We start from the raw sequence: 14,286 nt of genomic DNA, 5'->3' as shown, positions 1-14,286 counted from the left end.
ACTTATCACAGAAATGCTTTCTGTTCATCGGAGCGCTTTAATGAGAACTTTAAACTTTTTTCAAATTTAGTTCTATTCTCTTTCGCTTCGTCTACTCCTCTATTTCTAAAAATGTTAAAAATTTTCTCGCGAAAAAAGGGATCACGGAGTTATTCGAAATGGATTGAATTTAGACAATAACGAAAGCATGCGCCCTTTATGTGTAAATGTGCAGCAGTGTTGTTGCTTTACTCACCAGTTCTTAGTTTTGATATACACAGCTGCCGCCTTTTCCCAGTATTGTCCTTTTTCAAATAGCAATGCTGATTCGGAATATTGCTGAGAATCAAACGCATCAAAAATCGGTTACAATGACGAAACGATTGAAAGAAACAATCAAAAAGCAGACAAACTGGGTATGATTACTTATATGCAGTATATATAAACAATAGCCTCCATTTGGCGCGAAAATATGCTCAGACAATTGTCCGCGGACATTATCTGTTCCGAAAAACGAACAGCTCTACGAAAGCAAAGCTCGAGCAAACCGGTGCATTTCGAGGAGCAGATAATGTCCAAAGAAAAATAATCGGGCATATTTGTAAAGTCAAGTGGAGACTTTTGTGTTTACTATCCTTCGTTTATTTTTTTCGCAAGACGCGGGATATTTTGAAAATTGGGGAATATCACTCGGATATTCCCCAGTCTTCTTGCTGTGAAATATTCAGTCACGTGACGCGTTTAGAGCAATCGAGTGCGAGCGAAAATATTTGATGAATTATAATGACGTTTGTTTGTCTCATAGTGCTGCGTTTTCTTTCCACCGTTTGATCAGAGAAAAGATTGCTTCTCGCTAAATTGTATTTTAAAACTCACCTTCATTGACTCCAGGATAGTGGCGCACTCTTTCTTCAGCTGTCTACTGGGACTTTTAGAAGCATAGTTAACACCTCTAAAACACGCACAAAACAAACATATATCGTTTAATTTTGCACAGTTATAGTCTGTTGCAAAAGATAAGTTCTGATACTTCAAGAGATATTTGAATGTGAGCTCTTCGTTTTATACAAGAGTTAGTAAAAATAAGAAAACAACAACACGAGTACTTTGATCTCATATGAATTCGACAGCACTTTAAAACAGTTTTCTTAATAATAAGTATCGTTAAACACAATCAGTAGATTAACACAGAGAAAGACACAACGGCGACAACTATGGGGCTAAAAATCAGTAGGAATTCAAAGAAAAAAACACGTTGGCAAGAGCAGAAAATGTTGTATAATCCAAGAACAGTTTCTACGCAGATCCTTGTTCAAGTACCCAAAACGTTCCGATTTTTATTGTCCAATCAGAAAAAAGCTTGAGCACAGATTCACACGAGAACCCAGGTCAGCAACCTACGTCATCAATATACAAGTAATCCTTAAAGACGTGATACGAACTGTACAAAAATACTTGTTTTGGGCTCAAAGCCAATCGCTCATTACTTAAAATTGTAGCTTTCAGTTTGATTTTCACAAACCTTCTGATGTCTCCCACTCTTATCGCCATTCTTGCCATTCCACCCACACACAATTCGTCATGTTCCCGTTTCTATGAGAGAAAAAGTAAAAGGGCAAAGTCTGCATACGAGCCAAGTGGCTCATCAGGCCGGAGCTAATCTCAGTGTCTGTAGCAGGAAGCGCCTAGGAGTATTTCTATTCCCCCCTGGATGGGACGCTAATTTCAATGGTACCCATTTATACACCTGGGTGGAGAGAGGCACTGTGAGAGAAAAGTGTCTTGCCCAAGAACACAACACAATGTCCCCGGCCAGGGCTCGAACCCGGACTGCTTGCTCCGGAGTTGAGCGCACTAACCATGAGGTCACCTTGCCTCCCACTCTATGAGAGAAAGCAGCTCATTTATGCTACAAATAAAACCTGAAAATCATTATAGACAACCATCATTTTCTGAGGTAACAGCGTCATTGACTGACCTGTATTAATATCTGCGTTTCGGGGAATTACTTTCACACTCCCACTAGTCTTAGAAGTGTAGCAGCTCTCATAAGCTGCTATTGTTTTATTATTGTAGCAGCTGTTATTGTTTTAAGGCTGGAGGCACTGTTTCTGTTGTTTGTTCTCGAGCCATTCATGTGAGATCTTACGATATCACCAACGACTAGTCTCGGTGGTGTCAAAAGACTCTAAGACAAGTAACACGTGCATCAATCGCCAAATAACAAATGTAAGCCAGCCGTTCTACTTACCTCTGGTAGTTTGGTTATTCCTTTCTCATAGTGAAGGAGGGCATTACTGTAATCACCGCTGTAGCAAAAAAGAAAAAAAAGAAAAAAAAAAGATGTAGTACGTGGTGAACAAAAATGCTATCTAGGGTTCTAGTACAAATTTAATCACTTAGATACAACAACAACAACAACAACAACAACAACAACAACCAACCAACCATTCTATTTTGCCAGATTTACAAAAAAAAAAAAAAAGAGAAACAACTTAATGAGACAAAAAATATAAAAGGGCAAAAGTAAAGTCTTGTAAGTCCAACTAACTCATAGCTCTAAGGACTTGACCCCTGCTTCAGCAGCATGAAGTGGCTGAGAGTATTGCTACTCCTCCCTGGATGGAATGTTAGTCCATCGCAGGTTACTCCCCAGCAGTTTGTCATGTTGTGCCAACAATTCGCCGGATAGCTCTTGGGTGGGGAGAGGTACTATGAGAGTCTACCGCACTAACCACTAGGCCACCACGCGTCATAAAGGAGTGAACGCTTACAAGTAAATTAAGCCAAGCTAAAACACTAGAAATTGTTTTCTCTTACGTGAACTCAAGTTGCTGCGCGTATTCTCTTGAAATGTAAGGAATCTGTTCGGGAGCTAAATTCTTGGCCAGTTCAAGGGCTTGGTCCCAGTGAAGGAGATCTCGCCTCATCTGGAATGTATAGTAAAACGTTATTTGAGTTTTGTAACAAATGGCCGTCAAGTACTAGGAAAGCGTTTGTGTGCACTGAGAGATGTAAAGTGGAGTATCAGCTACGCGAATTTCATTCTAGTGGAAAATAACATTTAATTAATTTTAAAATGTTTTATGCTGCATGTATGTCTATGACTTGCATGTATCGTGTTCTGTAAAACAACTTTTGCAAGACTCCGTGAGAATTTACATTGTTAGACCGTCAACTTCAACTCAGCGGATAACTACGTCACGGAGTGCGCATTTTGAAAAGTTTATAGCCTACATTTTTCAAGCTCGTCTATTGTAATCCGTATTAATCTTCTCCATCCTTAACCATCCTTGTTCCTTTACGGTTTATTATTATCTCTTTGGTGTTTTTCTATCTTAGTAAACTACTATTTGCAGGTTTCCTTCAATTTAAAGGTAATTTTGTGAGTGGCCAAAATAACTTAAAATGCTGTGACTGAGCTCCTTTACACACTACTTATGTTTACTGACACGTACCTCGAGTGCAGCTAACGGGAACGCTGATCCAAGAAACAGATCCTGAAATAAAGAAGCAAAGTCAAAATCAACGGACACTAGGTCAGTACAAATCAAATACTGTGTCTTAGTAACAACCTCAAATTTATGGGTAATTAATTTATATTACACCGTAAATATTATTTGCAACACTGGTCAACCAGCCTTCCATGTAACGTTAAGGGCCTCAAGTCTGAATAATTAACCAGCGTACCTACCTGTGCAGTGTTGTACTCTTCAAGAAACATGGCGACGTAACCCGCCAAGAGACTTTTGTCCTCTGTTCCCTAAACACAGAATAATAAATGATAAACTCTTTTTTTCTTTGCTGCAAGTAGTGGACTAAGTGGCATCCCAAGAGGAGTATAAATATATTTAATTGAAAAATTAATTAATGTCTTAATCTTATTATGTTTCATAGCGGCTTGGTACGTTGCCCAACAGCAAGGAAATTACAAAAAAACAAAATGTATTCTTAAAAGAGCTACGTCACGGTTTATGCATCCTGAAACGTTTAGCCAAAACTTTCCTAGTTCGTCATTTATAATCCGTGTTAATATTTTCCATCCTTTGCCATTCTTGTTTCTTTACGGTTTATTTTCATCTCTTTGGCGTGTTTTCTTACCTTAGTAAAGTACTATTTTCAGGTTTCCTTCAACTTAAAGGTAATTTTGCGCGCGGCCGAAATAGTTAAAAAAAAAACCGTGACTGAGCTCCTTTAAGGTGCTTTTTGATCACTTATACCAGGATACTCATTATTTTCATGTGAAATATAAACAAGGAAGAAAAGACTATCCAACTCCTTTCTTGTTAGCGTGTTCAGTTTGGATGTTCTCACAACTACAAGGACGGCGCTTGGACTTTTCAGTCTGCTTTCCAAAATAATATAACGCAACTGGATACCCCAACACAGAAATGGGTTTACCTCAATACTTTCCAACGACTGTACCATCGCCACATCTCCCATCTTACGGTACACTCTGATTGCTGCAGATAGAAATATCACCAGATTACCAGAGTTAATCTCTATGTATGATCCTTTGTAACCTTAGATACAAGATGCACAGGATAAAAACATAAAAAAAGCTTGCATCTATGGACTGTTACTGTTAACGTAGTGGGAGGTGCAGTGGCCTCATGGTTAGTGCGCTCGTTTCCGGATCGAGTGGTCCGAGTTCGAGCCCTGGCCGGGGACATTGTGTTGTGTTCTTGGGCAAGACACTTTACTCTCACAGTGCCTCTCTCCACCCAGGTGTATAAATGGGTACCGACGTACTTAATGCTGGGGGTAACCCTGCGATGGACTAGCTTCCCATCCAGGGGGGAGTAGAAATACTCCTAGTCCCTTCATGCTACAGAAACCGGGATAAGCTCCGGCCTGGTGGGCCACTTAGCTCGTATGGAGACTTTACTCTACCGTTAACGTAAGAGTACATGTATGTTGTAAAGTGACCTACAGTAAGCTTTTGGAAGAATTTACTAAGAACATTATTAACTGAAGTTACGCTGCAAGGTGTAATACAATAAACAGCCATGTTTCGTCGCTATCTATATTTCTGTTCCCTTCATTCCACTCACCAAGTTCAATGTCCAAATGATAAGTAGCTTTTTTGCCAAGTTCGACCCAGGCGTCTCGGGTGTCCAGGATCCGAGCCAGTCCCCAAGCGTCCTTAAATCTACAACAAAAGACAGCTAATTATCAGTTAAACGAGCCACGTCACGGTTTGCCCACCTTGAAAGGTTTAGCCTAACCTTTCGAGTTCGTCGTTTGTAATCCGTGTTTTATCTTCTCCATCCTCAGCCATCCTTGTTCCTTTATGGTTTATTATTATCTCTTTGGTGTTTTTTCTATCTTAGTTAACTACTATTTTCAGGTTTCCTTTAATTCAAAGGTAATCTTGTACGAAATTTTGTACTTTTATACTCTTTAGCACATTTCATAGATTTTACTGAGGAATAATATTAATAAATCACATCCATAAGGCGACCAATTATCATAGAAAAATAGCATCCATCACCGAAAATTAAACAAAGTTTTAAATGGTACAAACGAACATAACAATAATAAAAATCAATAGACTGTGCAGAACATTCTAAACATACCGTTTTAATGTCAGGCAGTGATTAAACGAAGTTTGTAACTGCAAGAAGAAAGAAATAGTGAGTCATTCGACGCCAAGTGATGTACGTTGTCCCAAGCTCAAAGAATAGCTTCAGAATGTCAAGCAAAGTCAACTTACATCTGATTGAGGGAGATCCTGAGGCTTTTCGTGAAAAAGATGTGTTGTAAGACTTAGCTTAGAGGTCTAGACAAGAAACAAGTTATTATTGAGTTAAAGGGGCTCTGGTATGATTTTTCATTTGTTCATATTGTAATCCACTTACAACCCTGACATCGCTAGTCATCCTCGCGTCCTAATGTAACTTAAGGTGCGCTCCTTTGGGGTGATCTGGATCAGTATCAATGATCCAAGATTATTCGGATCATGGTGCATCAAAGAAACTGATGAATCCGTGACCAGAGTGAGGAATATTCATCAGTTCCTTTGATGCACCATGATCCGAGTGATTTTAGATCATTAATCCTGTTCAGGATCTTTTCAGAGAGATGCAGCCTGAATTATGTTCGAAAACACCATCAATGAAATATGTATAGGTGAGTTAGTTTATTGAATTTGTCATTAAAATCGATGCCAGGTCCATTTACCCCCTTGAAAACCTAGTCGTTCTCGCTTCCAAATGTAACTAAGTTTCCGTCATGTGACAAGCAGTGAGCATTCGACTACAAAATCAAACTATTATCGTTGAATTTTGAATGTAAATTATCGTTGCAGACCGGGCATGGGGACCTGTGTAACCACTAAAATCAGTGCCAAGAATAAGACACATTTTCTGCCGCATTTTCTTCACATAAACAAGAACATATATCGCCTACAGTTAATCAATACATGCAAACCAGAGTAGACAAGCCTCCTTGCTAATCACGAAGGTTTTAGTCTGCCCTGAATGCCACTTTCCACAGCAGGAAGCATAATCATTATCAGCCTTGTGTGTCGTCCGTTCCAGCTCACATGTATGTCATAATACATACGCCTTACCTTGCCACTCTGTGTTTGACATGTAATTTCACCACCATACAACATAAGAGGCTTTTGAGCGTAAGGCAACTTAGTGGAGCCAGCCAATATGCACTGAGGACCTATGAAAATGAACGGAACCAAATCAACACATCGGAGATAAGCAAAAGCTGTTCAACTGTAAGCAACATCTAATAAATTAATCACTCCGAATAACACAGGCAGGACGGACAGAATCGATCTATTTCGGTCTACATTCTGTCTCCAAGACATAACTTCTTGCAATGCAAACTATGAGAATTGCCCAAAGAACAGCAAATGCATTTCCAAAGACAGAATCCAGTATAGAAATACACAGTCGATAAACGCCATCTTTTAGAGGATTAGTCTTGTGAGCAATGTCAAGCCTGATGTATGTTAAAGGGATCTTGGGAGGTCAGCATCGGGATTCTTCCTAGTTGTCTTGATACTTTTCTTATGGCCCAAGTTGGAGGAATTTCTTACATTTTATAAACGTTCTTCTCCAATTTAGTTCGCAGTCGCTTCAAAGGGTCAAATACACAAGTAACGTGCTACGATCAATCAGTCAGTCAGTCAGTCAGTCAGCCAATCAATCAATCAAAAACTTTCTTCGTAAATGGTTTGAACCCAGGAGTATCAGTAGTTCGTATAGTGTGATCGTCCGGGTGAGGGTAGTTCTGAAAAGAACTGCTGTTGGTGACTGACGTTTCGACAACCTGAGCGGAAGTCGTCTTCAGAGTCAAGTGAATAATGTGTGCCTAATCCTTCTGGTACTAATTGGACACACAAACTAATTCTAAACAAAACAGAACATGTCTGATTAAATTTCTCACCATGCACGTTCTATAACAGCACAAAAATAGTATATTTACATGCACAAGGTTTCAAAAAAGGCATATACTTGTTACGATCAAAATGAAGGCAAAGGGAAAAAAAAACAACGCACCAATAACTGTATCTCTGTAAAAGATGTAGGTATACACCTTGTCTTCATCATAACCACAAAACACATCCTGAAGGGCAAATAGAGTGCAAAAATTATGTCATTGATCAGCATGGCATTGGCTCTTTCTACCGAATCGCGATGTTGGAGTAATATGTGTATGTAATTTCGGCTGCTTTCCGAAGAAATATTTATTATTGTTGCTTCGGGTCGAACCTCCATGATATCTTATTGACATCGATCTCATACATTTCATTAGCCTCTTCCGGGCATTTTGTTGGTTGTGGCACAGCGGGAAAACATGGCAGAACGAAATAAAGCCGGGAGAAAGGCTTGGTCGCGCTTCGCCCCAACCAACTGAACACCTGGAAGAGGTTACAGAAGCATTTCATTTATTTTAGGCAATCACAGGCTAGCACGTTTGACGGTCGAAAAGATGCGACAGTTTTTCGATTCCTCACCGGTGGATGCTATTTACCATTCCAATTACCCCGACATACGTACAAACTGAACATCGTGTTCAGTCATTCCGCCCGCACACGTTATAGTTTCTGAATCCTTAACTACATGTCTGTAGCAAGAAGGCGAAAGCGACACTTTATGCTCGTGTCATAGCCTCGAGATGACAATGTACAGAGCCTTGAAACTCTCCCTTTAAAAGCACGATGTGTATCCACAGCGTGGAATGGCACCTCTGTGGCTGGGCAGTAACTTTCCAGGAAAGATATGCTAGTTTCATGATTGCATCAACGACAGTTGAAGCATTCCTAACGTACCTTATCTAAAGGCCAGTTATCCCAAACAATGCCCTTGATGTTAGGAGAAAAGTTGGGAATCTCAAAGGTAGCATCGTTGACCTATAGAAAAAAAGAAATCAATCACTGAGTCATCTATAGTGAGAAAAAAACAAAACACCCAAATAGATTGGTGGCCTGGGGACTGAGACTACGCAAAGAGCAAGACGTTCCGTTATGTTATATTTGGTTTTAGTATAAATCTACTAGCTTTCTATCACGAATGCCGTTCTCTGATTGGCTACGCTACTCATTATCTATTCTGTGATAGACAGTGAGTAGCGTAGCCGTGTGTCCTTGTTAACAAAATGACGGCCGCTTCTTGGTGTTTTCGAAGTGTCTGTGAAGAGGATTTCGATAAAGTTTTGAACGACAAGTAGATTTATACTAAAACAATTAGACTATTCGCTCTCGATTTCTATGCGTGATACATGACTCGGGCTGCGCCCTCGTCAACTATCACGCGATAGAAATCTCGAGCTCATAATCCAATTGTTTAATGGTGTCCTTCCAAAAAATCCCATGAGCGCTTGTGCGAACACTTAGGCTCCAGGCCACCACTCTTTTTCAAAGTAAGTCGCTCGCTATACAGACACTACTGCGCCTGAAAGAAAACTTTCACATTTCTTTGGCAAAATACTCACTGGATTGTAAACAAATCCATCACTCTTTTCGTCGATGAACACAAGGTGAGTCCCGCTGATATCTGGAAAGATCTTTTTGATCCCTTTCGATAAAAATACTGACATTATTATCATGCTCATAACTAACTCAAATACAAATGACGATCTCACGTTTGCTTGTTTGTTTGTTTGTTATTTGCAGTACGTCGAATGTCTGTCTCTTCCCCTGTTTTCCTACCTTTTTTTGACCCACATTTATGAACTCTGTTGGCCATAAGTCCAAACAAGCGTTTCGATAGAATATCATTATATCGCTAAAATGTATATATGTAAGTCCATAGTCCAAAGTCCAAAGTTGCAGCCAGAAGCTTATAATACTAATGCTTCTGGAATCACCTGTTTTTCAATCGCTGGAAAAGGTATTCTAGAATTGTACAGTTAGACCCCTCTATTTCGAACTCCGTTATTTCGAATTCCTCGTTATTTCGAACTCAAAACCATTTCCTTTGGATTTGCCCTTCAGTCAGTTACTATCAGTTATTTCGAACTCCCGCTATTTCGAACTATTTTCCGTTTCCCCTTAGAATTCGAAATGGCGAGGTTCAACTGTAATTAAAAAAGTAATGATTTTCTTCCCCGGCGCCCCGATCCATGCACTCACCTACTACATGTCTGAATTCATTCACAAAGTGCCAGTCTTCGAGGAAGAAATAGAACAGATTTCCATTCTACAAAAAGTTCCAAGAAATGCATGTTTCCATAATCAGTACATGGCACAACCTCGATGCTTACCCTGCTGAATCTCATTCAGGAAAACAAATTAATTATAACCTCTAAATTTCTGAATTTTAGTATAACATCCGTCGAATGTTACCAGATACTTCTTTTGGAGGGGACTTTTGGCATCCTCATGCAAACCTTGTGATATGAAAATGAGTTTGATTCACATGAAAATGAAACTGTGGGCGGAACATATTTTCATATGAATAGTTTCGCATGAAGATTCTGTAATGGACTGTCTTCACTGAGGAAGGGCTAGGCCCGAAACGTTCGTGATTTTTCAGAAGATGACACTGACATTTTTTTTCTTCCTTATCAGTTTTCAATTTTTTTAAATTTTCCTTTGATTTTTTATATCCATACAAGTGTCATGCATCAACCTTACCAGGGAGAATAATCTACTTCGTTTTGCTCATCGTAAACATTTATCATACAGAGGGAACGTTTAGATGTATTTATCAATCAATGAAAAAGTAATCATTTCATGTTACTCACATCAGTTCCATAAATTAAAAAGTCAGAAGTCAAAGCACAACATGTTATTCTTCCATGATTGCCTTTATCTGGGAAAAGTCTGGTCTCTCTCTCGTCTGTCGCATCCAGAGCTTCACCTTCAATCTGTCACACAGAAAAACAATTACATGTGATAAAATTATGTACAATTAAAATAACCTTTCAAGTCGAACGTTTTCGCCACAAAGTGACTAGGCCAGCACTTGAATAGGGAATTTTTTGTAAGAACTTTGCTTGGATTCAAGTTTAGTGACAACTAAATATGCCTGCACCTGCACTTTCTCTTAATATCACGGAAAGTTAAATTTTGTTAAGTTTTCAATTTTGTTATTGTCTCTTTGGCTCGTTTGTTTGTTTGTTTGTTTGTTTTGTTTTTGTTTTTTTTTTGTTTTTGTTTTTGTTTGTTTGTTTGTTTGTTTGATTGATTGATTGCTTGTCACGATTATGCACATGAAAACTGCTAACTTGATGTGAGTCCCTTCTTATACAATCTTCTTTCACTCAGCTAAAGATCTACTGGCTCGTGTGGCTCAACGGTTGGAGCAAAACATTGCAACGACTGTTCAAGAGGCTACTTCCAAAAGTTGTCTAAATACTACAACTTGAATCAAGCATTTGTCTACAGAAAAACCTCTTTGACATTATGTAAAGATCAACTGGTACTAACCAAGTGAAGTTGGACTTTGCCCTCAAACAGGACAGCAGCATAATCAGCATTGAGATGAATAGTATTAACAGTACCCAGGTATTCTCTGTCTTTCAACTGCTCAGGACCTGTAGTCAATCATTATAACATTATCGTAACATCCGAAAGTAATTATCCTCGAAGCCTCGACCAGCACTGTCGGATTTGGTTCTGCCTATTTTTACTATTGGAAAGTCATTACTTTCAGGAGGCTAAAACTATCAGGGGGGAGGGAGGCGCTTCTTTCAGCAGCTTATGGGAGGACACAAGGTCATTGTTGTCATATCTTTTGCTCTAATGATAGCCTAATGCTCGAAACATCAGCTTCAGAAACTCACTAAGGTGAAAAAAAAATTTACCTTTATCAGCATCAAGTCCAAATATATCTATGTGCTTTACTTAGAAATGAACTGTAACCTTTGTCGTAACATTTCAGGAAATCTCTCAGATGTTATCTCATTTTCAAGCTAATTCTTTTCCTTGTTTTTCAAACATTTTCCATCGGCCAATTAACTCTGTGCTTCTGCAAACATACAAAAGCGTACCTGTAATAATTATACATGTATAACTGGCATTCGTGCACAAAACGCAGCTTTCATGATACGAGGAAGGACTACCGCTCCAAACATCTATTACAGCGGTTAATGTGACTAATAGCACTCCTTATTATGTGGCTAGCTCCGTGAGCGGACAAGATGAATCAAATCCAACACTGTGATTGGCTACCCGAGCGGGCAAGAGGGAGCTATCTTGCCCGCTCGGGACTACCCGCCACGTCTCGCAAGAAAAATTTCCCCGAAAGCCGTATAATAAATCCTTTATTGACCAAGCTTGTTCGGTCAAGATGACTTGATATTCGCCTCCATCTTTTTTTGCGAGTTTATGGACCTCAAAAAAAGAACTTGGCCAATATCCAGCCATCTTGATCTGACACTTGGTCAACAACCCATATGTATAGACCTTCAGGTACTGTACAATACCTTTGTCTGCTAATGTGTAAAACCATGCACGGTTATTCATGCCAACCGCCAGATGGTATGGTCCGAGAGCTACAAAGTTTGGTTCGACTATGATATCCACACTCAGAGGTCGTTCCTTCATGCGAGAGAAAAAAAACAAAACAAAATAGAAAGATTCTGTCAGTTGTACAGCTGCCGTTGTCCACTTTTTAACTTTTGAGTTCCGGGCTTAAATTTGATTTATTATTATTATTGTTTTTTTTTTTTTTTTTTCAGCTAGAACGTTTTTCCCAGCAACATCAGCATATTGCTTAGAGAAGTGATAAAAAAAATTAACTGATTACATGTAACTAGTCAATCACATTCTTATGGTTATCAAACATTAAATATAATGAATGGGAATTACTTTAGAATGAGAATTAACGATATGAAAAGTGAACGACATTTCAATGACTCCATGTCATCATTATCAAGTTCACATCGCTAATTTTCATTCTAAAGTGCTTTACGAAGCCTTTTTTTTAACAGAATGGGAGTTAGTAACAGATATTACTTTCTTTGATGTTCAAAGTTTGGACTGTTGAACTTTCAACCTTTGTTCTTCAATCGGAAGACTGAAAGTTCATTCCTAGTAGAAGTGACTTGCACAAACCAATATGCCATCACGTAATGGTCCTGACGAAATATTGCACACCAAATTTCACAACTATTGCTTCATGATGTAAATTCTCTTTCTTTACCTGCATCACGTTATCCACAATTGTCACCTATGTTTATAAAAAGAACAGCAATGAAGAAAAAAACAGCAAAAAAGCAACATCAGTGATGAACACGTATTGAATAAAATAAACATACTTGTATAGTTTGTACTTTGTAGAGCACCGGAGATATTTAATTTCATATTTCGCTTTTAAATGCTTGCCAAAATCGCTAAAATGTTCTTTAAAATCCATAAGAAAACTCTAAAAATCGACGACTTTTCAACACTACTCTACGTCATTATCAAGTCATCATGTACAATGGCGTCAGTTTGAGTAGTTCAGCACCTCTTCCAGACCTGTATTTTCATTGGTTCTGGTAACCTGTAGCTTCCATTGTTTCAAGAGATAGGGGCATTGTTTGGATCATTTATGTATTGTTTCGTGAGCCAATAACAAACGGTGTTTGGCCAGCTCCAGGGCAGCAGTTTGGGTGCGGCGAGTAGGCTTGATGAACTGAAGGAGCGCCGAAACATCGTCGGTTTTTAGACTTTTCTTATATTATAGATTTTAAGAACATTTTAACGTTTAAATTCGTGTTGAACACTCAAAATTTTCGCCTTCACATGTCAACGTAATTACAGAAAGAATGCAAAACCTATGTAAAAGAGCATGGTACTTTCAAAGAAACACTGTTTGGAACCCGTTCATTACCTCTTTAAGTGAAGTGAGATATGATAGTCTCGTACCGCTGGCACATCCAAGTACAGGCAACTTAGTAAGGTAGACATAAATGGCGCCTAAAAAAATGTAGTTTAGATTAGATGTAAACGAACATGTTCAGTGATAAACGTTTCTTAAATGACTAAGAAAAACAGCATCATCTGCCAAACTATTTCACGCCTAGTAGCGGATTGCACAGCGAATGTTGACCATGTTTTTGCAGCATTTACTTTTATGTAGAACTATAATGGATGGGTTGCTTGCCAAATTGTAGTAAACAAATTGCTGGTAATGAAATCATAACGTTGCCATGATTGCAGGAAACACACCGTATGCACATGAACAGTAGTACCACAAAGGAATGCAGTGACGTGGCATAAGTGTTTGTCTCCCAAGCCAGCGACCATAATTTATTTCCAGACCACTGAAAATACAGTATTTGTCCCAAAGACTCTATCTTTGCCATTAAGATACTGTATGCACCTTAAGATTGTTGTTATTGTTTGGGTAAGTGTAAGCCGCACTGAAAAGGACACAAGCTGGCTTAGACAGCACTTAACGAAACTGACTTAACCTCGAGTGAATGAGTAAAGCGAATCATTCTGGCTTTTAGTAGCATTTACATGTATCACAACAGTGGTGACATGTGATACCTGATTGAGTGCTGACAGCAAGCAGTTGACCATCATTTGTCCATGAGATCTTGTCAAGGTGTCCTAAAAAACAGTTCAATCATGAATCAATCACTGCTGACGTTTTGACTCGTCATACACATAACACATGTACTGTTTAATAGTACTTACAAACTAATTACCAAACAGTCTTCATTGTAGTTTGTCACACACATCATAAAGTACACAAAGAGCATATTTACAATAATGACCACACCAGTAATATTTTTAAAAATAGTCATACTTGAAAGCAATATTATACAGTACCTCCTGCATCTTCTAAAGTGATTATTGCATAAATCTCTTTCATCTCTGTCAAGTCGTGTATCTTTACACTGAAACAG

At 38.7% G+C, this 14,286-nt stretch overlaps 1 protein-coding gene across 1 annotated transcript in view; it reads right to left on the bottom strand.

The window, feature by feature from the left end:
* The window catches only part of LOC110062933 (WD repeat-containing protein 19-like), a 32,517-nt gene that overhangs the window by 7,812 nt on the left and 10,419 nt on the right, over positions 1-14,286 (bottom strand). Inside the window, exons 15-37 of the mRNA XM_089272599.1 lie at positions 14,210-14,277; positions 13,925-13,987; positions 13,263-13,348; positions 12,591-12,617; positions 11,872-11,986; positions 10,874-10,980; positions 10,189-10,311; positions 9,575-9,641; positions 8,935-9,017; positions 8,273-8,353; positions 7,500-7,566; positions 6,554-6,654; positions 5,696-5,761; positions 5,559-5,596; positions 5,034-5,131; positions 4,381-4,442; positions 3,674-3,742; positions 3,438-3,479; positions 2,800-2,909; positions 2,231-2,288; positions 1,502-1,572; positions 856-931; positions 236-318 (exon numbers count right to left, since the gene is read on the bottom strand). Of these exons, the coding sequence (XP_089128725.1) occupies positions 236-318; positions 856-931; positions 1,502-1,572; positions 2,231-2,288; positions 2,800-2,909; positions 3,438-3,479; positions 3,674-3,742; positions 4,381-4,442; positions 5,034-5,131; positions 5,559-5,596; positions 5,696-5,761; positions 6,554-6,654; positions 7,500-7,566; positions 8,273-8,353; positions 8,935-9,017; positions 9,575-9,641; positions 10,189-10,311; positions 10,874-10,980; positions 11,872-11,986; positions 12,591-12,617; positions 13,263-13,348; positions 13,925-13,987; positions 14,210-14,277 (1,761 nt within the window). The remainder of the gene's footprint in view (positions 1-235; positions 319-855; positions 932-1,501; positions 1,573-2,230; positions 2,289-2,799; positions 2,910-3,437; positions 3,480-3,673; positions 3,743-4,380; positions 4,443-5,033; positions 5,132-5,558; positions 5,597-5,695; positions 5,762-6,553; positions 6,655-7,499; positions 7,567-8,272; positions 8,354-8,934; positions 9,018-9,574; positions 9,642-10,188; positions 10,312-10,873; positions 10,981-11,871; positions 11,987-12,590; positions 12,618-13,262; positions 13,349-13,924; positions 13,988-14,209; positions 14,278-14,286) is intronic.

Source organism: Orbicella faveolata, unplaced genomic scaffold (assembly GCF_042242905.1).
Source record: "Orbicella faveolata isolate gen_17 unplaced genomic scaffold, um_ofav_v1 contig_35, whole genome shotgun sequence".
Classification (NCBI taxonomy): Eukaryota; Metazoa; Cnidaria; class Anthozoa; order Scleractinia; family Merulinidae; genus Orbicella; species Orbicella faveolata.
Note: the sequence above shows the minus strand (reverse complement) of the source record. Positions and strands in the feature narration are given on the sequence as shown.